This window comes from Ahaetulla prasina, chromosome 17 (assembly GCF_028640845.1).
Source record: "Ahaetulla prasina isolate Xishuangbanna chromosome 17, ASM2864084v1, whole genome shotgun sequence".
In the NCBI taxonomy this organism is placed as follows: Eukaryota; Metazoa; Chordata; class Lepidosauria; order Squamata; family Colubridae; genus Ahaetulla; species Ahaetulla prasina.
The window spans coordinates 12,609,674-12,636,196 of record NC_080555.1 but is presented as its reverse complement, the minus strand read 5'-3'; the positions used below and the strand labels follow the sequence as shown (position 1 = coordinate 12,636,196).

Here is a 26,523-nt window from a genome sequence, read left to right as displayed (position 1 = left end):
TCCAAATTTTGAACCCAGATATGATAAATTCCCCAGCCTGTGAAGCTGCTGGCCATTCTAGCCTTAGCAAACAACAGCCACAAAGAAGAATATTTGTAGCTCAGGGTTGAAATGAGAGGTCTCTGGTGCTCTCTGAGCTTGATGGTTTTCTTGCAGACATTTCATGACTCAACCAGATAACATCACGACGTTACCTAGTTGGGCCATGAAATGCCTGCAAGAAAACAACCAAGCTCAGAGAGGACCAAGGAGCCCACAGTCCTCCTCCTCCTCCTCCTCTCCACATACCTTTCTCCCTTCCAGCACTGATGACGTTACTTAGTTTGGGTAATGAAACGTCAGCAAGAAAACAACCAAGCACAGGGATCACCAAGGACCCCTTGCAACAAACAATATTTAACGGAATAAAAGAATACCCGAATGGGAAGGGATCTTGGAGGTCTTCTAGTCCAGACCCCTGCTCAAGCAGAAGACTCTAGACCAGTGGTCACCAACTGGTGGTCTGTGGACCACTGGTGGTCCATGAGAAAATTTGAGTGGTCCACAGAAAAGATATTTGCAGTTTTTTACATTGCACTAAATACTATTTATCTATTAACACTAGGGATAATTATTGTTTTGTTTTGTGAAATGTAAGGATTATAGATATTGATTATAAAGAATGAAAAGAAATAAATTTGTGTTGGGGAATATAGGTTTGTGTTGGGGAATATAGGAATAAAAGGGAGGGACAAGAAAGGGGGCAAAAAAAAAGTGGGGACTAGACTTGATTTCATTTCAGGATAGAGGGATAGAACAGATTTTATGATAGAAATGGGCAAATAATAAAATTTTAAGAGGGAAGGGGAAATTATACTGGATAAACTATATAATGAGGGGGGTGAAAACTGAATCGGGTTTAATTATGTACCTGACTGATACCTTGTTAAAAAATGATTTGTATGTGGTTTGTTCTTAAAAAATAAAAATAAAAAAATCCCCCCAAAAATAAATAAATACTATTTATCTATTTAGAAAATTCATATTAGTGGTCTGCGGGATTTAAAATTATGAATTTAGTGGTCCCTCAGGTCCAAAAAGTTGGTGAGCCCTGCCCTAGACCATCCTGGACAAATGGCTGCCCAATCTTTTCTTGAAAATCTCCAGCGGAGCATCCACAACTCTAAGAGGAAAAGCTCACTCATCGATCTATCTATTTATCTATCTATCTATTCATAGGGCAGAAGGGACCTTAGAGGTCTTCTAGTCTGACCCCCTGCTCAAGCAGAAGACCCGATACCATTTCAGACAAGTGGCTGTCCAATCCCTTCTTAAAAACCTCCAGAGATGGAGCCCCCACAACTTCTAGAGGCAAGGCGTCCCACTCGTATCAAATTCCTTTCTGTCCAACTTTTGTCCCTTGCTGAACCTTCTACCAAGGTTCTCCAGATCTTTCCAGGACCGTCCCCATGGCACCTCCTCCACCTGCCCCAAACTCAGCCCGTCTGGCCAGCTCACCTGGGCTTCCTGGAACTGCGCGAGTGCCCCGATTTGTAGGAGTATCCCGAATATTGCGATTCGTTGTCCATGTTGTCTGAACGCCGAGCCTTGTAACGATCCACGTTGATGGACTTGGATCTGGCGGGCCCTGGGACAGCCACCAAGGCAGCCGCAGCCTCCTTCAGAGTCGGCTTCTTTAGGCCGAGGGGCACCTTCAGAAAGTCAACTTTCACCTTGAAGGACTCTATTTTGATCGGCTGGCTGGGCACAACCTAGAAGAAAAGAGGCGCACCTGTATGGGGGGGAAGGGAGAACAGGTTAGTCCCTCTTATCCAGGGGTGAAATGCTCCCGGTTCGGACAGGATCATGCGATCCGGTAGCAATGGGGGCGAGTAGTTCGGAGAACCGGTAGCAAAAATCCCTGCTCCCCCCACCGCCCATGCCTCGCTGTTCCTCTTCTCTGTCCCTGAAGCTCTCGGTGGTGATATAGCTGCAAATGGCCTTAAATGACTGCCGCGGGGCTTCAAAGCTGATCAGCACTGCAGGAGGCTAGTAGACCGGTGCCTCTATTTTTAAAGAAGGTAGACCGGTGCCTCCCAATAAAAGGCAATTAGTAGACCAGTGCCTCTATTTTTAAAGAAGGTAGACCGGTGCCTCCCAATAAAAGGCAATTAGTGGACCGGTGCCTCTATTTTTAAAGAAGGTAGACCAGTGCGCTCCCAAGTTTTGTATACTTTATTATTTTTATTATTTATTATTATTGGCCATGCCCATTCTGACCACCAAACCATGCCCAATTAAGCCATGCCCACCAATTAAGCCACGCCCACAGAACCGGTAGGGAAATTTTTTTTATTTCTCCCCTGCTCTTATCCTATCCACCGAAGAGCCCACCTGGAGCACACAGTGCAACTTAAGAGAAGAAGGGTGAGGAGTGACAATGGAATATGACTTATGTTGTATTTTAATTTATGATTGTTAATTTTATACCCTGTACTTTGTTCTGGGAAGTCTTGGGGTGGAGTGGGGAATGGAGGGGGAGGGGGGGAAGATGAAGGATTATTAATGTACAGGAATGATTGAAGATATGTAATCAAAAAATAGAGATAATTTGAAATGAAATCAGGGCTGCTCAGCTGCCATTTCAGAAGGGAAGGGAGAGGGAGAGAGGAGTAGAGAGAGCGAAGGAAGAAAGTAGGTAGGAAAGAGAGGTAGAAAAGGGGGAAAGGAGAGGAAGAAAGGGGAAAGAGAGAGGGTTAGAAAGGGTGGAAGAACAGAGGAGTGGGGTAGGAGGAGAGGAAGTAGAAAAGTGAAGGAGAGGAAGGATGGAGAAAGTAGTAGAAGGTAGAGAAGGGAAGAGGAAAGGTTGTGTTAAGGAAGGAAGTGGTAGCTGAGGAGGCCCGAATAAGTAACAAATGAAAATTAATGATTGATGTTGAATAAGAGACTGTAGATTGAATATGTTGATGGAAAATGGAAATAAAACTTTTTTATTAAAAAAAAAAAAGAGAAGAAGAGGCTGAGGGACTAGGAGATACGCTGATTTGGGGCTGACCTCCGGTTCATTTAGCTCCCCTGAAGGTGGGTGAGTCCTGGTGGATCTGCTCCATCCCAGGTCTCAGGCTTTGGATGGCTTCCATCCAGTCTCCTAAAATGAGAAGGATTTTCTAGAGCAGGAGTCTCCAACCTTGGCAACTTTACAACCTGTGGACTTCAATTCCCAGAAATCCCAAGCATGCCGGCTGAGGAATTCTGGGAGCCGAAGTCCACAAGTCGTAAAGTTGCCCAGGTTGGACGCACCTGAAGTAGAACATCAGCCGCTCAAGAAAGTGAAGCTGAAGCCTTCTGCCCTGACAAACTAGCTTTCTGCATGCAGGGATTTCCAATCCACATTTGGGGCACATAACCAACTTCACACGCACACTTTCTGGACAATGCAGGTAGTTCTCGACTTATAACCATTCGTTTAGCAACCATTCAAAGTGAAAACAGTCCCGGGGGGGGGGGGAGGGGGGGGGAGTGACACATTTACAACTGCTGCAACATCCCCAGGGTCACGTGATCAAAAATTTGGGTGACTGGCAACCAGTATGTATTTACAACAGTGTCCCGGGGTAGGGGGGTCACGTGATCCCCATTTGCAACCTTCTCAGCTGGCTTCCGACAAGCAAAAAGTCAATGGGGGGAAGCCAAATTCACTTAATGACTGCGTGATTCACTTAACGACTGCAATGATTTGCTTAGCAAGTCAAATGGTCACAAAATCAGTCACGATTGACTTAACAACCCCTTCACGGAACAGAAATTCTGGTCTCAAGTGTAGTCATAAGTCAAGAACTACCTTAGCTGTGTGATGATATTTCATTTCTCCAAAAGCTGTGAACTTCAGCTAGCAATTTCTAACCATCTTTGGTTTCCTTTTCCTTCCCCCCCCCCCAGAATTCCTAGAATTCCCCTCTTCCAAGGACTCCTGCAGCTCCCTAGAAACAGAAGACGTAACTGTGGGGATTCTCAAGTCATCCAGGTCATGGTTGTCCCAAAGGTGCTTTTTCCAAAAAAAAAGCTGGACTTTCGGATTTTTTTTTCTTGAAAAATATTTCACTCCTTATCTGAGAAGCTTCTTTGGTTCTTTTTCTTCTTCAGCTTCACTTCAGAACTGAAGAAGCTTCTCGGATGAGGAGCAAAATGTTTTCTTTTTTTAAAATTTTAAAAAAAATTTGATTAAACATAAAAAATTCAATGTCTACATATGTGTCTTGTCTGGGTACAAGAAATAATAATCATAATAGTAACAATAATATTCGTAACATTAATAATGATCACATAATAAAACAGTATTTGCTTATCCATTTTAGTGAATCTTCCTTATGTAATTAATCATTCTCTTATGCTTTTAAGTTTCTAACTTCTGTTCCTGCCAGCTAGCCATTGATAAAACAAATTCCATGTTAAAAAGCACTCAGTTTCTTCCTTCTCCTTAATTTTAAGTGTTAATCTATCCATTTCTGCACTTTCTAATATTTTTTAATTACATTTTCCTCTGTAGGGATCTCTTCGTTTTTCCGCCGTTGTACAAACACAATTCTAACTTTGTTTTTTTGTTTTTTCATTTATATCCCGCCCTTCTCTGAAGACTCAGGGCGGCTTACACTGTGTCAAGCAATAGTCTTCATCCATTTGTATATTATATACAAAGTCAACTTATTGCCCCCAACAATCTGGGTCCTCATTTTACCTACCTTATAAAGGATGGAAGGCTGAGTCAACCTTGGGCCTGGTGGGACTTGAACCTGCAGTAACTGCAGGCAGCTGCTGTTAATAACAGACTATCTCAGCAGTCTGAGCCACACATTTTAACACGTATAAAATTAAACAAGTATTCCGCTTATTGTATTTTTCTGGTAAGATACCTGGCTTTAGATCTATGCGCTCCTTTACCATTTTTTTCCAACCATGTATGTATTTTTTTGCCAATATTTTTTTGCCTTTGGGCACTTCTACCACACGAGATCATGCAAACCTGGTGTCTGATTACATTTCCAACATTTAGCACAGGGGTCTCCAACCTTGGCAACTTGAAGACTTGTGGACTTCAACTCCCAGAATTCCTCAGTCAACAAAGCTGACTTGAGGAACTCTGGGAGTTGAAGTCCACAAGTCTTAAAAGTTGCCATGATTGGAGACCCCTGATTTAGCAGACATGACCTTAAACATCTTTGCCAATCTTGCCGGTGGAAAGTGTCTTAGAAGCCAAATGTTTTCAAGGGGGGCGGGGGGGGGGAAAGACCAAGGAATCCCAGCTGCCACATTTCATACAGCTTTAGAAAACAATTAAGCACATTTTGAACGTCTCTTGCCTGTTTGAGGCAGGGAGAAACCGGGCAAGGGATCTCTCTGGATCCCTTCAGGGCATGGAGAAGAACTTCTCCAGCAGGTTTCCAGGGCAGGGATCCAGAACAGCCCCACGTGGTTGTCTTCACTGGGACCAAGCAGAGAGAGATTCACACGTATCCTTTGGCTGCCCGGTCACATATGTGTGGTAAAATGTGCATTAAATCAGGGGTCTCCAACCTTGGCAACTTTAAGCCTGGTGGACTTCAACTCCTAGAATTCCCCAGCCAGCTTTGTTGGCTGGGGAATTCTGGGAGTTGAAGTCCTCCAGGCTTAAAGTTGCCAAGGTTGGAGACCCCTGCATTAAATAACTATGGGAGTGGAAAGAATTTCACACACTGCACATGTGAATTTTACCCAAACCCTCTTCTCTTCACAACTAATTTCTGAAGTGACCTCTCCCATTTTTCAACCCTCTTCTTTTAACAACCCCATAATCCCTTGTGGGCAGGGGGGATTCTGGGCAACTGAATGGAGCTAGCGGAGTGTTTTAACGGCCGGATGCCCTTCCTGTCGCCAATGCGGAGTTCCGTTCAGCAGATATATTCCCATCGTGCCCAGCGAGAGAAATATCTGCCTCTATCTAGGATCGAACTCGCAGCCTCCGGATTGTGAGGCGAGAGCTCCAATTGTCCAATGTCGGGAACCTTAATCCAAAATAAAATAATAACAGAATTTAAAGAGAGCTTGGAGGTGCAGGAGACCCTAGCAATAGCAACAGCACTACATTAAGGCAGACCTAAACAAAATTCTTGTTTATCCCATTAGAGAAACGTTATGCTCTGGTTCAGACATGAGCAGAGACTCGGGGCAAGTTTTGTCCAGCCACAAGGACTTGGTGGAAGAGAGGGCCTGGGCTGCTGGGTCTTGATAGTGAAAGAGGAGAAGGAGTGGACCAAGCAAGAGGCAGAAAATATCCTGGCCAAGATCTGACCAGGATAAAATCAGACCAAACAGGAAGCCAAAATTCCACCCAGAACTGTACGCGCTCCACCCTCCCGGAGTTCTCCAGCGGTAGAACATTAAGCATGATTGATGTGATCATTAAGGATCTGCTCTCCTCCATGTTCAGCGCCCGAGAGCAAGAGAGGGAGAAGCAACTAGAAGATGGTTCTCCCTCCTCTCCTCCTCCGAGGCTGGAGCTCGCTCTGCTGCAGGGCGCCAGGAGTCTGTCGGAACAAGTTGGACACAACCACTCCAGAAAGAAGCTGACTCAACAAAGCTCTCGATCCTCCCCTCCAAAGGAAAGTCCCAGATCCGGTTCTCCAGGGATGGAAGGAGGGGGGGGGGGGGAAGGACCGGAGTTGAGGGGCAGGGCAAGTTCTTGGCACCACCAAGTCCTGCGTAAAGGTGGCTCCGAGACTGCCAAGCGGAGATCCTGCAGGATCCTCCATTAAAACATCTCCTGGTGGTCTAAACCACGGGTAGTCAACCTTTTTATACCTACCACCCACTTTTGTATCTCTGTTAGTAGTAAAATTTTCTAACCGCCCACCGGTTCCCACAGTAATGCACCGTGTATCGTCATCTGCGCATGCCTCTCGTGCATCGTGGATTGGGTTGGGGGGAGGGGGGTGCCGGCTACCAGCTCTGCTTGTCTGTTAAAGCTGGATGGTGTGGGGGGAGATGCGCGAGCTATTCTGAAATGAGGCTCTTTTGTTTGCGGTCGCACTATAGCGCCATTTAGTTTCACTTACGTAACGTGAACTAAACTTATGCGCGGGCGATACAAATAGTGTATTTTCAGAAATTGAAATTGTCACGGGGAATTTTATGAAAAGCTAATGAAAATGTTTTTAAATAATGCTATGAAAATTTTTTAAAAGTCAATTAAATTTTTTAAAAAAGGAAAGTGCTTCAATATCGGACAAAACCCCTACCGCCCACCATGAAAGCTGGAACGCCCACTAGTGGGCGGTAGGGACCAGGTTGACTACCACTGGAGTAGACGGAAGTTGGCGCGTTGAAAAGCCACCTCGCCCGCTTGGAGATTTCAGCTCCTTCTTCATGAAAGAAATAAACCTGCTTCTTAGAACAAAAGAATACAGGCCAGGAGGGACAAAGCTTAATGAAAGAGTGGGGCCACATTTTTGCAAACTTAAAAGAGAATAAAAATGAGCTAAGGGATACCTAGATGCCCTTTTAAGGTAAGGAGATACAAGGAGATACATTTTATCCTGGTTCACATTGACAGGTAGTCCTCGACTTACAAACATTTGTTTAGTGGCCATCTGAAGTTACAATGGCGTTGAATAAAGTGTTTTCGCACTTACGACCGTTGTAGCTTCTCTGTGGTCACCCGATCAAAACTCAGTTGCTCGGCAACTGACTCACATTTATGATGGTTGCAGAGTCCCATGATCCCCTTTTGTGACCTTCTGACAAGCAAGGTCAATCCAGATTCACTTAACAACCGTGTTATTAACTTGACAACTGAGGTGATTCACTTAACAACTGTGGCAAGAAAGGCCGTAAAATGGGACTAAATTTACTTAACAACTGTCTCACTTAGCAACAGAAATTCAACCGTGGTCTAAGTCGCAATCTATACCTATACCTATACCTATACCTATAGGTGAAGGTAAAGGTAAAGGTTCCCCTTGTACATACGTGCTAGTCGTTGCCGACTCTAGGGGGCGGTGTTCATCTCCGTTTCAAAGCCGAAGAGCCAGCGCTGTCCGAAGACGTCTCCGTGGTCACGTGGCCGGCATGACTCAACGCCAAAGGCGCACGGAACGCTCTTCCCTTCCCACCAAAGGTGGTCCCTATTTTTTCTACTTGCATTTTTTAAGTGCTTTCAAACTGCTAGGTTGGCAGAAGCTGGGACAAGGAACGGGAGCTCACCCCGTTACGCAGCACTAGGGATTCGAACCGCCAAACTGCCTATCTTTCGATCGACAGGCTCAGCGCCTTGGCCACTGCATCCCCTTGAATTCCATTAATGATCACTAAATGAACGGTTGCAAGTCAAGGACTTTCTGCACTGTGTGTGTTTCAGCTTCATCGACACTCATCTATCTCCTAATATCTTGGCCACGAACCATGAACGGTCAGGCACTAAAGACAAGAAGCTCGAGAAAAATCAAGGGAAGCAAAGTTATGCCAGGTACGGATAGTATGGAGAAGAAGCAGCTCTCCCACTCCTTCTCCAAATACTAGAACCAGAACTCCCCCAACTCAGGGGTCCAACTCTGAGAGTTGAAGTCCACAAGGTCGGAGACGCCTGGCCCGACTGAATTGCATCCTGGAACAATCAGAAGAGACAAAAGGAACTATTCTTTTCACCCAACATGTTAAGTTCCGCTTGGAATCTGCTACCAGATGCGATGCTGGCTACCAACTTGGCTGGTTTCAGAAAAGAGCTGTTATTAGCCTCCATGATGCTGCATCCGTGGGAGTAGCAGGCCTCCTGCTGCAGCTGGCTGGCCAGGCTGAAAACAAGAGCCAGGGGTCCCATCCAGCAGGGCACGACTTATACAATCCTGGAACCCTAAGGCTAAGGAAGGGACCTTGGAGGTCTTCTAATCCAACCTCCTGCCCAAGATCATAGAACCTTAGGGCTGGAAGGGACCTTGGAGGTCTTCTAGCCTAGCTCTATAGCCAAGGTCACAGAATCATAGGGCTGGAAGGGACCATGGAGGTCTTCTAACAACCAGAAGGTGCCCAAGATTGTAGAATCATAGAACAACAGGGCTGGAAGGGACTTTAGAGGTCTTCCAGTACAACCTCCTGCCCAAGATCATAGAACCTTAGGGCTGGAAGGGACCTTGGAGGTCTTCTAGCCTAGCTCTATAGCCAAGGTCATAGAATCATAGGGCTAGAAGGGACCATGGAGGTCTTCTAATAACCCCCTGCCCAAAATCATAGAATTATAGAACGACAGGGCCGGAAAGGACCTTGGTGGTCTTCACTATTGCAACAGGAAGAAACTACAGCTCCCCATTCCTTATCCTTCAAAATTACAGAACCATAGAATGTCAGGCTAGAAGAGACATTGGAGGTCTTTTAATAACCCCTGCCCAAGGTCATAGAATCGTACAACAGGCTAGAAGGAACTTTGGAGGTCTTCTAGACCATCATCCTGCCCAATGACAGGTCTGGAAGGGACCTTACAGGTTTTCTAGTAAGCTCCAAGGTCGTAAGAATCATAGAATCCTAGGGCTGGAAGAAACCTTGGAGATCTTCTACTCTAACCCCCTGCCCCAGATGTACATCCATAAGCTCAGGAGGAAGGTCCTTGCCGGCAGCTTTAGAGAGTTGGCAAGAGGAGGAATCCTAGGGATGGAAGGGACCTTGAGGTCTTCTAGTCCAGCCCCTGCCCAAAATCATAGAATTATAGAACGACAGGGCCGGAAAGGACCTTGGTGGTCTTCACTATTGCAACAGGAAGAAACTACAGCTCCCCATTCCTTATCCTTCAAAATTACAGAACCATAGAATGTCAGGCTAGAAGAGACATTGGAGGTCTTTTAATAACCCCTGCCCAAGGTCATAGAATCGTACAACAGGCTAGAAGGAACTTTGGAGGTCTTCTAGACCATCATCCTGCCCAATGACAGGTCTGGAAGGGACCTTACAGGTTTTCTAGTAAGCTCCAAGGTCGTAAGAATCATAGAATCCTAGGGCTGGAAGAAACCTTGGAGATCTTCTACTCTAACCCCCTGCCCCAGATGTACATCCATAAGCTCAGGAGGAAGGTCCTTGCCGGCAGCTTTAGAGAGTTGGCAAGAGGAGGAATCCTAGGGATGGAAGGGACCTTGGAGGTCTTCTAGTCCAGCCCCCTGCCCAAGATCATAGAATCACAAAACCATGAGCTGGAAGGGACCTTGGCAATCTTCTACTCCAATCCCCTGTCCCAGATGTTCAGAGCTCAGGAGGGGGGCCATGGGATCTTCTTGCCTGCAGCTTTAGAGAGACGGTGAAAAGAGGAAACCTCACAGTGGTTTTGCAAACTGCAGTGCTTAGCAATGGAAGGTCTAGTCCGAATTACAGTCATACACTGAGGACTACCTGAACTTACGAAGCCATCCTAGAGAAAGGCCACCACGCTATGCCAACTGGGTCACGCAGTCAAGCTGCCATCCAGGGCACGGGCAGGTGGCAGCTGTGCTAGCCACACACGGATGGCACCCAGCTGCTGCTTATGTTAGCAGTGCTCCTTAACATCTGTCAGGCCTCCAGGACTTCCAAGCACATATGTCTACCTGGGCAAGGTGGAAACTGCTCAGCAGCTTTCTCCTTCCACCTGCCAGGCCAGGCCCTGAAGGACACTCCCAGACACCTTCCCTGTATCACCTGGCTTTCAGAGCCCTCTGCTCTCCGAAACCGCAGAGCCGTCTCCTCACCACACCCTCAGTGGGAGGACAATTTCACAGCCATCGCCGGCCTTCCCCAGTGGCCACCAGCTCCAAAACAATTTCACATGCCTAGAAGTGATGGCAATTTTGGAGGGTGGGACATCAAAGATTGTACCTCTGGCTTGGCCGGCTGCAAAATGAGGACAGCAGCCCAAATTGGCTTTGCAGGCTTGAACCACCACACCTTCACACAACCCAAGCAACACACAATTGACAACAGGATGAAGCTGCAGCCTACCAAGAAGAATAGTTTAGAACAGGGGTCTCCAACCTTGGCTTTGCTGTCTGAGGAATTCTGGGAGTTGAAGTTTAGTTTAGTTTATAGTTTCATTTATTAAATTTCTATACCGCCCTTCTCCCGAAGGACTCAGGGCGGTTTACAGCCAACATAAAACAATACACATAAATAGATTAAAAAACACTATAAAAATCCAATTCAAATTTGGCTAAACATTAAAACTATTAAAAATCAATAGTAAAACCCCAATTAAAAACCATAACCCATTAAGCCAGCCCCGCGCGATGAAATAAGAGGGTCTTGAGCTCGCGTCGGAAGGTCCGGAGGTCGGGGAGTGATGGTAACCCCGGAGGAAGCTCGTTCCAGAGGGTAGGTGCCTCCACAGAGAAGGCTCTCCCCCTGGGGGTCACCAGTCTTACAGTCCACAAGTCTTACAGTTGCCTAGGTTGGAGACCCCTGGTTTAGAAGCAAGGCAGTGACAAATGTTGTTGTTTTTTAAACCGTGGTCACTTTAAGATGGGTGGACTTCAACTCCCAGAATTCCCCAGCTAGCTGTACTGGCTAGGGAATTCTGGGAGTTGAAGTCCAACCATCTTAAAGTGACCACGGTTAAGAGACACTATTGTAGACTTTGATTTGGATTATTGACTAACCTTCCTTACCCAAAAGTATGACTCAACGGGTCAAATCACAAGATTAATATGCTGGCTTTACTCACCCGACAATTTTAACGCCAATTATTGTTTCCTTTCCCCAAACCCCAGAGTTCCCCAGCCTTTCCCCGACCGCTCCCTCCTTAGCCCACCCCCACCCCATTCTTCCTTTGCAAGAAAGACGCTAAGCCTGTAAGCCTCAGTTGAATGCGCCTCTTCAAAGAGAGAGCAAGGTTTGTGAAATGATAAAACACCGATTCCGTCAGAGATCCTCTCTCTCTCTGGGCCACTCCATTTCTAGAGAACAAGGCTTCGTTGGCAGAGCCTTGGGGAAGACTGGAGACAGGGGAGTGGAGGGGGGGGTCTTGAAGAAAAGGGGAATGAAAGGCAGCCAAGTGTCCTCAATGTGCGATCAACCTTGAGGCTCTGTGAACAGAGAGGACCATGTCTCAAAGGTGCTTTTCAAAAAGGCAGCTGGACTTTTCTTGGGTGTTTTTTTTTTGTCTCTGAAAACACTTCACCCAAACAAACGTTAGAACTGAAAAAGCTTCTTGGATGACAAGGGAAGAAAAGTAACTAGAAAAGTCCAGTTGCCTTTTGGAAAAAGCACTTTTTGGGGGACAACGTTGACCTTGATGGTTGAGAACGTCCAGAGATGACCATGACTGCGTTGGGTTGAAGGCCAGCTAGCAAAAGGGGAGAAACTGGCTTGGCGGTTGAAGCTGTGGTGTGACGTGCAGGAGGCCCTCACACCACAGCTTTTATACCCAGGAGAAGACCATTGATCTGTGATGGTGAACCTATGGCACTGGTGCCCGAAGTAGCATGCGGAGCCATGTTGCCTGGCACGCGCGGCATCGCCCGTTCCTCTTCCGGGTTTCTGGTGCGCATGTGCACGCGACAATCAGCTGGCCCAGTGGTAGTCAACCTGGTCCCTATTGCCCACTAGTGGGCCTTCCAGCTTTCATGGTGGGCGGTAGGGGTTTTGTCCGATACTGAAGCCCTTTTTTTTTAATTTAATTGACTTTTTAAAAAAATTTCATAGCATTATTTAAAAACATTTTCATTAGGTTTTCATCAAATTCCCCGTGACAATTTCAATTTCTGAAAATACACTATTTGTATCGCCCGCGCATAAGTTTCGTTCATGTTACCTAAGTGAAACTAAATGGCGCTATAGTGCGACCGCAAACAAAAGAGCCTCGTCCCAGAATAGCTCGCGCATCTCCCCCCACACCACCCAGCTGTAACAGACAAGCAGAGCTGATATCCGGTGCCCCACCCCACCCCAAACCCAATCCACGATGCGCGAGAGGCATGCGCAGACGATGATACACGGTGCATTACTGTGGGAACCAGTGGTCAGTTAGAAAATTTTACTACTAACAGAGATACAAATGTGGGTGGTAGGTATAAAAAGGTTGAATACCCCTGAGCTGGTCTTTGTGCATGCAGCAGTACCGGAAACTGGAAGAGCTGGTCTTCCGTTTTCTGGTGTGAGCATGCGCCAGCTGACTGGTGCATGCGCATGAGTGGCAGGAACAGTAAGACTTGCATGCGCGCGCCGGAAATCCAAAGTACCTTATCCGGCATGGACATGCCCCCTGGGCAGTACCTCTTCCTGGTCACGGCCCTGGTGCACACGCAAAGTGCTCACTTTTTGGCACTTGGTGCCACGCCGACGTGCGCATGATCCCATCACTGCCATAGGTGGTAGATGTTTGGCATAAGGTCTTCTCTGCCTGAAAGCCAGCACCATAACTACTGGAAGCAGTCAGAAATGTGGGGTTCACAATGCCACGTAGCTTCCAAAGAGCTAGGAATGAGCTCCTGATTCCAGGAGAGATTTTCAAAATGGCAGCACAATTTATAAAAACCAACATGCATGGTAAAACAACACTATATTGGGTGTACGATTGGGGTGTAACCCAGTCATCTTATTTATTATTATTTATTTGATTTTTATACTGCCCTTCTCCCGAAGGACTCAGCAATGCATAAGGGCTAAGGTGACACCCAAAGGAGGAAGAGCCCAGTATCATGAATGTGCCTTCTCCAGATGTTTTGGTCTCCCTGGTCCATCACTTCAGCGTAGCTGCCGACAGCTGTAACTCCAAAACATCTGGAAGACACGCAAGTTGAGTCTCCCCGGAGCAGGGGTCTCCAACCGTGGCAACTTTAAGCCTGGTGGACTTCAACTCCCAGAATTCCCCAGCCAGCTTTGCTGGCTGGGGGATTCTGGGAGTTGAAGTCCTCCAGGCTTAAAGTTGCCACGGTTGGAGACCCCTGCCCTGGAGGACAGTCAATTAAAGGATCTCATGCATTTTCCTCTGGGGCAAAATTCCCTAAAACTCATATTCAAAGGCATTGCAAGCGATTCTACCATTCTGACTCTCCATGTTTGCTAAAATTGAAATTAATCTATTGTCTAAGTCAGCAATTTCTCAGCCTTGCCGCTTTAAGAGGGATGGACTTCAACTCCCAGAACTCCCCAGCCAGCATAGAATTCTGGGAGTTGAAGCCCACCCCTCTTAAAGTGACCAGTGTCTGCTCTAAATCAGGGGTCTCCAACCTTTCGGGCCTCAGGGACGACTAAATTCATAATTTTAAATCCCGAGGACCACTAATATGAATTTTTTAAAAAGATAAATAGTATTTAGTACAATATAAAAAATGCAAATAATTTTTCTGCGGAGTGCCAAAATTTTCTTGCAGACCTCTGGTTGGATACTACTGCCCTAAATCATGCAGAGATTCGGGAAGTCCTCAACACTCAAGTCTATTTTGGAGCTACCTTTTCATACCAGATCTTTCTCTCCTGCCTGATCCCGGGCAAGAGTGTGAGATCTGTTAGAATCTGCAGCCACGTTTGCAGCAGAGAAAGGCAACAGGGCAAACCTAACAGAGGAAAGATATAAAGTGTTTGGGAGATTCAAAGGTCTTGGTGACCAGAGACATATTCTCCATGTTGGTTGAAGCTCCCCTTGTAACCATCCCTTGTCCACTGATGTGCAGGCCATCAAAAACATCTGCTGATCTTCTCCATCTGGACCTTTCCTGGAGAAAGCAGAGGTGAAACCTGACCAAAAACACTCGACCACGAACTGCTCCAAAATGGTCCGATGTACCCAGAGATACGACCATAAACATTAAGGTGCTGTTATGTATATAAAATGTATTGATTATATAAATAAGTATGTAACAAACAAAATGCATATGTATATAATCATCCAAAAGATAGTAGATATTACTAAAAATGCCGGTATTGGAAAGCTATAGAAATGAAATTACGATTTACAGATGCAATGTTGAATAAAAACTATTTAAAAAAAACATTAAGGTGCTGATCCTAAACGTTTGAAGCCTCTTCCTCTTCACCCCAAAGCTCCAAATTGGCATCAATTTGCAAGACAGCATACTTGGAGAGTTGGAAGGGGCCTTAGAGGTCTTCTAGCCCAACCCCCTGCTCAAACAGGAAATCATTCTAGACCAAAGGCTGTCCAGTCTCTTCTTGAAAACTTCCAGTGAGGTTTTCAAGTGCTTACCCTACTAAATTCCTGAGGCATTTAGGGGTCAGGGGCAACTAATAACCATTTAAATATTGTTAAAGTCAGTTTGTTTTCTACTCCTCTTTGTTCTACATTGTCCTGCCTATCTTCTCTCCTGAGCCACATGGAGCTGATACTGTTTTACTCTGCCTCAAGGGCCCTTTTATTATGCATGCAGATAGAAACTAATACCTCTGCAAATGAAGGGCATTGTTTAAGAAAGGCCTACTGCTGATCTGGGGCCTGCAGTGAACCTTGAGAAAGAAAGAACCTCCTTATAAAGACCAGCATTGGGTAGTTGTTTTTTCTAAGAAACAAAAAAATTACAAATCCTTCGCCTTTTAAAACAGCTGCCCTTTAATTTAACTGGTTTGTCAATCTCTGCAACTTTTAAGAGAGGTGGACTTCAACTCCCAGAATTCCCCAGCCAGCTATGCCTTCCACTGAAAGATTTATGTCTTTAGGCCAGGGGTCTCCAAACTCAGCCACACTAAGGCCTGTGAACTTCAACTCCCAGAATTCTCCAGCCGGTGCGTGCGGGCTGAGGAATTCTGGGAATTGAAGTCCACCCTCTTAAAGTTGCAGAGATTGAGAACATATAATATAGAATAATAGGGTTGTGGAAGGGACCTTGAAGGTCTTCTAGCCCAGGGGTCTCCAACCCTGGCGACTTTAAACCTGGCGGACTTCAACTCCCAGAATTCCCCAGCCAGCTTTGCTGGAAGGGACCCTGGAGGTCTTTTGTCCATCCCCCTGCCCAAAATCATAGAATCACTGGGCTGGAAAGGACCCTGGAGGTCTTCTAGCCCATCCCTCTGCTCAACATCATAGAATCACAGGGCTGGAAGGTACCCTGGAGGTCTTCTAGTCCATCCCCCTGCCCAAAATCATAGAATCACTGGGCTGGAAGGGACCCTGGAGGTCTTCTAGTCCATCCCCCTGCCCAAAATCATAGAATCACAGGGCTGGAAGGTACCCTGGAGGTCTTCTAGTCCATCCCCCTGCCCAAAATCATAGAATCACTGGGCTGGAAGGGACCCTGGAGGTCTTCTAGTCCATCCCCCTGCCCAAAATCATAGAATCACTGGGCTGGAAGGGACCCTGGAGGTCTTCTAGTCCATCCCCCTGCCCAAAATCATACAATCACAGGGCTGGAAGGTACCCTGGAGGTCTTCTAGTCCATCCCCCTGCCCAAAATCATAGAATCACTGGGCTGGAAGGGACCCTGGAGGTCTTCTAGTCCATCCCCCTGCCCAAAATCATAGAATCACTGGGCTGGAAGGGACCCTGGAGGTCTTCTAGTCCATCCCCCTGCCCAAAATCATAGAATCACTGGGCTGGAAGGGACCCTGGAGGTCTTCTAGTCCATCCCCCTGCCCAAAATCATAGAATCACTGGGCTGGAAGGGACCCTGGAGGTCTTCTAGCCCATCCCTCTGCTCAACATCATAGAATCACTGGGCTGGAAGGGACCCTGGAGGTCTTCTAGTCCATCCCTCTGCTCAACATCATAGAATCACTGGGCTGGAAAGGACCCTAGAGGTCTTCTAGCCCATCCCTCTGCTCAACATCATAGAATCACTGGGCTGGAAGGGACCCTGGAGGTCTTCTAGTCCATCCCCCTGCCCAAAATCATAGAATCACTGGGCTGGAAAGGACCCTAGAGGTCTTCTAGCCCATCCCTCTGCTCAACATCATAGAATCACAGGGCTGGAAGGGACCCTGGAGGTCTTCTAGCCCATTCTCCCTGCCAGAGATCATAGAATCACAGGGCTGGAAGGTACCCTGGAGGTCTTCTAGTCCATCCCCCTGCCCAAAATCATAGAATCACTGGGCTGGAAGGGACCCTGGAGGTCTTCTAGTCCATCCCGCTGCCCAAGATCATAGAATCACAGGGCTGGAAGGGACCCTGGAGGTCTTCTAGTCCATCCCGCTGCCCAAGATCATAGAATCACAGGGCTGGAAAAGGACCCTGGAGGTCTTCTAGTCCATCCCCCTGCCCACAATCATAGAATCACTGGGCTGGAAGGGACCCTGGAGGTCTTCTAGTCCATCCCGCTGCCCAAGATCATAGAATCACAGGGCTGGAAGGTACCCCGGAGGTCTTCTAGTCCATCCCGCTACCCAAGATCATAGAATCACAGGGCTGGAAGGGACCCTGGAGGTCTTCTAGTCCATCCCACTGCCCAAGATCATAGAATCACAGGGCTGGAAGGGACCCTGGAGGTCTTCTAGTCCATCCCGCTGCCCAAGATCATAGAATCACTGGGCTGCAAGAGTCCTTGGAGGTCTTCTAGTCCATCCCACTGCCCAAGATCATAGAATCACAGGGCTGGAAGGGACCCTGGAGGTCTTCTAGTCCATCCCCCTGCCCAAAATCATAGAATCACTGGGCTGGAAGGGACCCTGGAGGTCTTCTAGTCCATCCCCCTGCCCAAAATCATAGAATCACTGGGCTGGAAGGGACCCTGGAGGTCTTCTAGTCCATCCCCCTGCCCAAAATCATAGAATCACTGGGCTGGAAGGGACCCTGGAGGTCTTCTAGCCCATCCCTCTGCTCAACATCATAGAATCACTGGGCTGGAAGGGACCCTGGAGGTCTTCTAGTCCATCCCTCTGCTCAACATCATAGAATCACTGGGCTGGAAAGGACCCTAGAGGTCTTCTAGCCCATCCCTCTGCTCAACATCATAGAATCACTGGGCTGGAAGGGACCCTGGAGGTCTTCTAGTCCATCCCCCTGCCCAAAATCATAGAATCACTGGGCTGGAAAGGACCCTAGAGGTCTTCTAGCCCATCCCTCTGCTCAACATCATAGAATCACAGGGCTGGAAGGGACCCTGGAGGTCTTCTAGCCCATTCTCCCTGCCAGAGATCATAGAATCACAGGGCTGGAAGGTACCCTGGAGGTCTTCTAGTCCATCCCCCTGCCCAAAATCATAGAATCACTGGGCTGGAAGGGACCCTGGAGGTCTTCTAGTCCATCCCCCTGCCCAAAATCATAGAATCACAGGGCTGGAAGGTACCCTGGAGGTCTTCTAGTCCATCCCCCTGCCCAAAATCATAGAATCACTGGGCTGGAAGGGACCCTGGAGGTCTTCTAGTCCATCCCCCTGCCCAAAATCATAGAATCACTGGGCTGGAAGGGACCCTGGAGGTCTTCTAGTCCATCCCCCTGCCCAAAATCATAGAATCACAGGGCTGGAAGGTACCCTGGAGGTCTTCTAGTCCATCCCCCTGCCCAAAATCATAGAATCACTGGGCTGGAAGGGACTCTGGAGGTCTTCTAGTCCATCCCCCTGCCCAAAATCATAGAATCACTGGGCTGGAAGGGACCCTGGAGGTCTTCTAGTCCATCCCCCTGCCCAAAATCATAGAATCACTGGGCTGGAAGGGACCCTGGAGGTCTTCTAGTCCATCCCCCTGCCCAAAATCATAGAATCACTGGGCTGGAAGGGACCCTGGAGGTCTTCTAGCCCATCCCTCTGCTCAACATCATAGAATCACTGGGCTGGAAGGGACCCTGGAGGTCTTCTAGTCCATCCCCCTGCCTAAAATCATAGAATCACTGGGCTGGAAAGGACCCTAGAGGTCTTCTAGCCCATCCCTCTGCTCAACATCATAGAATCACTGGGCTGGAAGGGACCCTGGAGGTCTTCTAGTCCATCCCCCTGCCCAAAATCATAGAATCACTGGGCTGGAAAGGACCCTAGAGGTCTTCTAGCCCATCCCTCTGCTCAACATCATAGAATCACAGGGCTGGAAGGGACCCTGGAGGTCTTCTAGCCCATTCTCCCTGCCAGAGATCATAGAATCACAGGGCTGGAAGGGACCCTGGAGGTCTTCTAGTCCAGGCGTCTCCAACCTTGGTCATTTTAAGCCTGGTGGACTTCAACTCCCAGAATTCTGGGAGTTGAAGTCAGTTGAGCAAAGCTGGCTGGGGAATTCTGGGAGTTGAAGTCCGCCAGCCTTAAAATGACCCAAGGTTGGGGACCCCTATTCTAGTCCAACCCCATATTCAAGCAGGAGACCATTCCGGACACTAAATCTGCCAATACAGGCTGTTCCTCGACTCGCGACTGCAACGGAGCACAAAATTTCTGTTGGTAAAGCGAGACATTTGTTAAGTACGTTTTTGCCCCATTTTACGACCTTTTTGCCAAGTGTCCGAATTCTGATCACGTGACCGTGAGGGCGGGGCATGGCTAAAGCCACGGGGCAAAACTTTGCCCTTTTTGCTCAATGCAAGGGGACGTTTAGTTCCCCAAATACAGAGAAGGTGGGGCTGAAATGGGTGGAGGGTCGGGGCCCTCACAAAGAGGGGGAGGCCCCTGCAAATTGGGCTCATATCATTCTTGGGGGGCTGGAGCCCTTGATAAATTCTCCACTCCCCCCTCCTCACAATACAAGCACCGCTGCCTGCACAAAAGGAGAGAGAGAGAAAGAGAGAGAGAGAGACCAGCCTTTTGTGCAAAACCCCTGGAGAGTTTTGCACATTTATCACGGCCGGAGGGGGGGTGGGGGGGACAAAGCCGGCCTGAGAAACACGCACAACCGGTTACCTAGGCGATGGCAAGCAGGCCAGGGAGCTTGCAGGGCCAGCATTCAAAGAAGCCAGATGAAGTTTTTTGTTTTTTGTTTTTTGGGGGAAGAGATGGGGAAGGGTGCTCAAGAGCCCTGCCCCTTGAGCTTTGTTTGGTGGAAACAAGGGTTTCTCGGGAAACAAAGCAGCCAGGACAGCTGGGGCAAACATTTGAGAGAGGGGCTGGGTGGGGGCTTTTTGAATAGAAGAGGTTGGGAAGGCAGCGGGGGTGGGGGGGGGGCTTATTCAGGCCAGCCTTTGGGTGAGGGAAAACACAGAGGGCCACCTCTGTCACCCCCAGCCCTCTGCGCTGAGCTCTCCCGCCCCCCCCAGCCGGGGGAGGGACCCTTTTGCAAGGTGGCCATTCGGAGCAACCCCACTCCCTTGTTACAAACCCCACTCCCTTGTTACAAAAGAAAATCTCCCAGCAGCTCCGGGCGAGGCAGGGAAGCAGCCCCCCATGCAGTGGGGAGGGGGCAATTTGGAGCTGGATGCACCCACTAGAGTAGGCAGCCCCCAAGAGCCAATGAAGAGTCGTCCGTCCGTCCCCCCCAAACGGTGAGGGTCCAGCTTACTGACCCTGAATCTCCCAAGTCAAGTTGTGGATGGCTCACAAGGGGATTAAAGTGGGGAGGGGGCGTGTGACAGGGGGCCCCCCAAATTCAGGTTCTGCTCTCAGACTTCCCAGTCTTCGGACGGCACATGCAAACAATTTCTTTATTTATGAAAATTCATTTACAGCCCATATCATTCTCCAGAGAGACTCTGGGCAGCACAAAATTTGAGAAAAAGATAGGCTAGATAGACAGAGAGAGAGAGAAGACAGACAGACAGATGAGAGACAGAAAAAGGGAAGGGGGGAGGAGGGAGGGGCAGAGAGAAACTGACTAGACATAAATAAAGAGAAAGACAGACAGACCAGAGAGAGAGGAAGGAAGGAAGGAAGGAAGGAAGGAAGGAAGGAAGGAAGGAAGGAAGGAAGGAAGGAAGGAAGGAAGGAAGGAAGGAAGGAAGGAAGGAAGGAAGGACAGAGAGAGAGAGAAGCAAGATAGTTAGAGAGACAAACGAGAAAGAAAGAAACAGGATAAACAGAGAGAGAGAGATTGATTTGCATGTGTCTTCTAAAGACTGGGCAATCTGGGAGCAGAACATGGAACTTGGGAGACCACCTCCCAAATTCCCAACAGTGTCCATCCTCAGTGGACATCCTGACCCACACAGAGGGGGGTCCAAAGGCTGTTATCAACCTACAGTGGCCTGCCACCTTCCTGCGCTATCGACACACGGACTGTGTGTGATCAAGAGTTTTCTCTGCAGCGATGAAGCTACACCACTGCTATTTAACACCTCAAACAGCACAAATATATTTCTGATTCTCTACAGCTGTGCCTCGTCAACCTTGGCAACTTTAAGATGTGCGGACCTCAACGTCCAGAATTCCGCAGCCTTCTGGGAGCTGAAGTCCATGCAGCTTAAAGTCCCCCTTTTCCCTCCCCTCTGTAGCACACCCAGGATTTTATGAAGACTTAAAAAGAACAATTTATTTATTTATTTTATTAGATTTTTTATACCGCCCTTCTCCCAAAGGACTCAGGGCGGTGCACAGCCAAGTAAAAACAACAAGCACATAGACAAAATTAAAAGCACATTAAAAAACTGATTAAAATGGCCAATTAAATTAAAACTAGAGTAAAAACAGTCCTAAAACCCCACTTAAAATTTTCTCAAGCTAGCCCCACACGGCGGAATAAAAAAGTCTAGAGCTCGCGTTTAAAGGACCGGAGATCAGGGAGTTGACGCAACCCCGGAGGCAACTCATTCCATAGGGCTGGAGCCCCCACAGAGAATTCACCCATTAGTAGCCAATATATCCTCTATTCACACAGCTAAAAGTTTTGGACTCAAGACAACGGCGGAGATAAAAGCACTCTTCTTGATCAGAACTCCATCGCTGATTAAAAACAGCTTCAACAAAGTCTCAGGAATTACAACCAGCAGAACATACACAACTACACCGAGTAGTTTTCACAACTTAAAACAAGAAATGTCCATAAGATTTTATAGTCCCACCTGAATCCAAAAAGTGAATTCTTCTCTCAGACAACAACAGGTTAAAAATAAAGTGGAAAACAAACACCCCCCCAGTTGAAGGTCCATCTTCCAGGCCAGTCCACCCCCTCCCTCAAGAGAAGCCACACTCACCGACCCAAAGGGTGCTGAAGAACTGTCACTCAGCCCCACCAACAGCCGTACATAGTCAGGCCGCTGAAGACCTCAGCCGCTGGGCCAGACGCTCCCTCCTGTCCCGGTTAGTGTGGCAAGTCCTGGATCTCAGCATCTACAAGGGCTACCGTGTAGTCCAAGGTGCAGAAATGAGCTGCAGAAAGAACCAAGATCAAGTATGAGATAATGCAAGTAGGGTTGGCTGTTTTTATGATCCTTTATTTTTCAGCTATGAACTATACAGAGCAAGAATGGGGTGAAGCATCCAAAAAGTATCTTGAATGGTTGGGGAAAGTAAAGGAGATGGCAGCTTGAAGGACCGCTTAACCTACAAGGAAGGACGAAGAGACAATTAGCCAGTGGAACAGTTCGCCTTCAGACGTTGTGGGTGCTCCATCACTAGAGATTGGACAGCCACTTGTCTGAAACCGTGTACGGTCTCCTGCTTGAGCAGGGGGTTGGACTACAAGACCTCCAAGGTCCCTTCCAGCTCTATTCTGATTCAGCATACTTCGACCAGCTTCTAAAGGTGGCCAGAATCAAACTATGAGAGGTGGCACTTCAAGGATGGCTCCAGCACTTCAGGAGATTGAAAGCTCTACAGAATTGGACATCCAACCAATGGAGGAGATACAAACAAAAGGGGAACAGGCCCAGAGGGATAAAGGTGGAGGATGTTCCATGTCCCAGCAAGAATTAACATTACATCAAGGCTTAATGGGTTGAAAAATCAAAAAGGAAAAAAGGAGGGTCTCAATAGCCCTTAGACTTATATACTACTTCACAGTGCTTTTACAGCTCTCTCTAAGCAGAGACAGAGTCAGCCTCTTGCCCCCCAACAATCTGGGTCCTCATTTTATCCACCTCGGATGGAGGGAAGGCTGAGTCAACCTTGAGCTGGACAGGATCGAACTGCTGGCAGTGGGCAGAGTTAGCCTACAATACTACATTCTGACAACTAGGGAGGGAGGGAGGGAGGGCAATAGCCCTTAGACTTATATACTGCTTCATAGTGCTTTCCAGCCCTCTCTAAGCGGTTTACAGAGTCAGCCTCTTTCCCCCAACAATCTGGGTCCTCATTTTACCCACCTCGGAAGGAAGGCTGAGTCAACCTTGAGCTGGTCAGGATCGAACTGCTGGCAGTGGGCAGAGTTTAGCCTGCAATCCTGCATTCTAACCACAGGGAGGGAGGGAGGGAAGGAAGGAAGGAAGATAGCAATGACACTCAGACTTATATATCACTTCACAGGGCTTTGCAGCCCTCTCTAAGCGGTTTACAAAGTCAGCATAATTGCCCCCCCCCCAAACCCATCCGGGTCCTCATTTTATCGATAAACAATAACGCAGATATTCTAGTCTCAAGTCCAGGATTCGGGTTGATGAGAGTTTTTGGTTCTAGAGGAAATTATGCACACTGTGGACTTCTTGTGATACAAACATTCAAATTCAGCCATGAAATTCTCTGGGAGAACATTCAGGAAGCACAACCATTAATTTCATTCAACAGTTGTGAAATTGACAGAAGTTGAAATCCACTCAAGCTTGAAGTCACCACGGTAGAGAAACACAGAGATGGGGGAAGGGCAAGGGGTCGTAGGCTTCCACCAAGGAGCATCACAGCCCACAATCATGTACAGCCCTTCACACACATTCAAACCCAAGAGCGGGCCGTCCAACCTTGGCAACTGGTGGACTTCAACTCCCAGAATTCCCCAGCCAGTATGCAGATGACTGAGGAATTCTGGGAGCTGAAGTCCACCATTTGCCAAGTTGCCAGGTTTAGACACTCCTGGCCTAAAGACACAAACTTTTCAGTGGGAGGGAACCATGGGCAGAGGTGAAATCTAAAATCTCTAAATCATTAAAATTTCAGTGGTTAAGCTTCAGTTAAAGTTTTTTCCCACCCTGGGGGCCTGTGATAAGATTGTATGGCGACTACACTTTCCTGGATTTTTAGATGGGCAACGCTTAGTCTGACCACATAATTTAGAAAAAAGATCTTGAAACAAATAGCTGATTACTAGTGGAACATTAAGCTGCTAAAATACAGACCAGTCTTCAAATTTCAACCATTCATTTAACGGTCGTTCGAAGTTACAGCACTTAAGAATGGTCCTCGCATTTATGACCATCAGTTTCCCCATGAATTTGGACATTTGTCAATCAGCATGCATTTACGATAACTGCAGCATCCCAAGATCATGGGATCACTATTTGCCAACTTCCCAGCCAGATTCCAGCAAGCAGAGCCAATGGGGGAAAGGCAGGCTCACTTAGTGACAACGCGATTCCCTTAACTGCAGTGATTCACTTAACAACTATGGCCAAAAGAGTTTTTAAATCGTGCGCCACTCTTGATAACTGCCTTGTTTAGCAACAGAAATTCTGAATTGTGGTTGTAAGTTGAGGGAGGGAGGGAGGGAGGAAGGGAGGGAGGGAAGGAAGGAAGGAAGGAAGGAAGGAAAAGAGGCAGGCAGGCAGGCAGGCAGGCAGGCAGGCAGGCAGGCAGGCAGGCAGGCAGGAAGGAAGGAAGGAAGGAAGGAAGGAAGGAAGGAAGGAAGGAAGGAAGGAAGGAAGGAAGGAAGGAAGGAAGGAAGGAAGGAAGGAGGGGGAGGAGGGAGGAATTAAGGAGGGAGAAGAAGGAAGGAAGGAAGGAAGGAAGGAAGGAAGGAAAGGAAAGGAAAGGAAAGGAAAGGAAAGGAAAGGAAAGGAAAGGAAAGGAAGATGAGGGAGGAATTATGGAGGCAGAAGAAGGAAGGGAAGGGAAGGGAAGGAAAGGAAAGGAAAGGAAAAAGGGGGAGGAGGGAGGAATTAAGGAGGAAGAAGAAGGAAGGAAGGAAGGAAGGAAGGAAGGAAGGAAGGAAGGAAGGAAGGAAGGAAGGAAGAGAGGTAGGTAGGCAGACAGGCAGGAAGGAAGGAAGGCCTTGAGTAGGAGAAGAGACGAAAACCGGAAGGAAACCATGGCAAAGAAGGTCATAAAACCAGCCCTGTCTCACTTAAGAACCACTCTACTTAGCAACAGTCATTCTGGTCCCACTTGTGGACATAAGTCAAAGACTGACATGGCAACCTCGACATTATTTTGCAGTTCCCAAAAAAGAAAAAAATAACCAGGCTCTCAGCTGCCATGCCCAATTCTGGGGACAGCATTTCAGCAAAGACTCGGGAGAAATTGCCACGGGTTCAGCCCCAGCGCAAGGAAGGCTAATTGCCAGGTAGACCAAAAACCTCTAATGAGAGGTTGAAGCCTTCGGGCTGGGCAAGTTTTGGGTCCTTTGAAGAAGGCAAGAAAGGGACACAATTGTGCCTCCTGACTCTTTTGCTAGAGAGAGAACGGAGCAAAATGTCTGGTTTCCTTTGGCGTCTGCCTCCCAGCCCCCTCCCCAGACACCCCCCCCCCCACAAGTCCTTTCAAAGTCCAGGACTCCTCTGTCAAAACTAAGCAGCATCTGGCTCTTCTCACAGCCCCGGTGGCCGTTACGAAGGAAGGCTCCTCTTAGGCGACCCTTGCAACTCAAACAGCTGGAATGTATATCTCCCAATTTTATGAGTTCGTAAACTTTACGGGATCTCTACAGCCAACGGATACCTCTCCTTCCTTCCCCCAGATCCAAAGCTTCAAATTCCCCCCCCCTTTTTTTTTTCAGGGCCCTCCAAGAAGGGTTATCTTGAGCTTTAATCATCTTGCCAGACTGAAGAGGGTTCAAGACATTTGAAACCTTTTTAAAAAACTTTTTACCCACTTAATAAAGATCGTTCCCGGATATATGGGTTCAGCCAGGGAAGCTGGAGAAAAAGAGGAAGGGGAAGGGGGTTAAGTCATTTCTCCCCAGTATTGCAGACCATGAGTACAAGATCCAGGATCAATGGGGTCACCAGGTTTCAAAGGGATCAAGGTTATCTCTTTTCTAGATCTATCTGCAAGTCAATCTAGATCAGGGGTCTCCAACCTTGGCAACTTTAAGCTTTGCTGGCTGGGGAATTCTGGGAGTTGAAGTCCTCCAGGCTTAAAGTTGTCAAGGTTGGAGACCCCTGATCTAGAATAGAGGTTGAAGTCTTCCAGCAGGGTGGATTCCATTTAAAGTCCATTTAAATCATAATTTTTAAAGATTTTTTTTTAAAAAAATTAAAATAATTTTAAAACTGTCATCTCTGTCCTGCAGCGACTCCTCCTCTGACCTGCTATTGACTCACCGACAGTCCCAATATTGCAGAATCTACAGCCTCATGCTACATAACTAAACTCCATTTCATGCTGTATAAACTAAATTATTTATGTATCTTAAATAAAAATTATCTTTAGATAGATTTTTACTCCAAAAGCATTTTATTAATATGATAAAAAATATTAAAAATATTAAAAATATTAAAAAAAAGTCCTGTAAAATCCCAGCACAAATCCTCACCCTAGTTGGATCTAAACTCCGCATTGAGCCGCATTTGTTAAATAAGCCATAATCTTGGGTTGATTCCACCCAACCTGGCAGAGTATGATTCTGGTACTGAATAGCCATGTTCGCACCACACCTACATATCTAGCAGCTATGTCTGCA

The 26,523-nt window shown here is 47.4% G+C and overlaps 1 protein-coding gene across 5 annotated transcripts in view; it reads right to left on the bottom strand.

Moving 5' to 3' along the window:
* VANGL2 (VANGL planar cell polarity protein 2) overlaps positions 1–26,523 on the bottom strand; it is a 56,291-nt gene that overhangs the window by 18,979 nt on the left and 10,789 nt on the right. For 2 of the 5 annotated variants that reach the window (XM_058160865.1, XM_058160864.1), the window contains exons 2-3: positions 21,950–22,124; positions 1,498–1,771 (exon numbers count right to left, since the gene is read on the bottom strand). In XM_058160865.1, coding sequence (XP_058016848.1) covers positions 1,498–1,568 — 71 coding nt within the window. In that variant the 5' untranslated portion in view covers positions 1,569–1,771; positions 21,950–22,124. Of the gene's footprint in view, positions 1–1,497; positions 1,772–21,949; positions 22,125–23,059; positions 23,078–26,523 lie in introns of those variants that run through there. The other 3 variants (XM_058160868.1, XM_058160867.1, XM_058160866.1) reach the window with 2 other exon arrangements.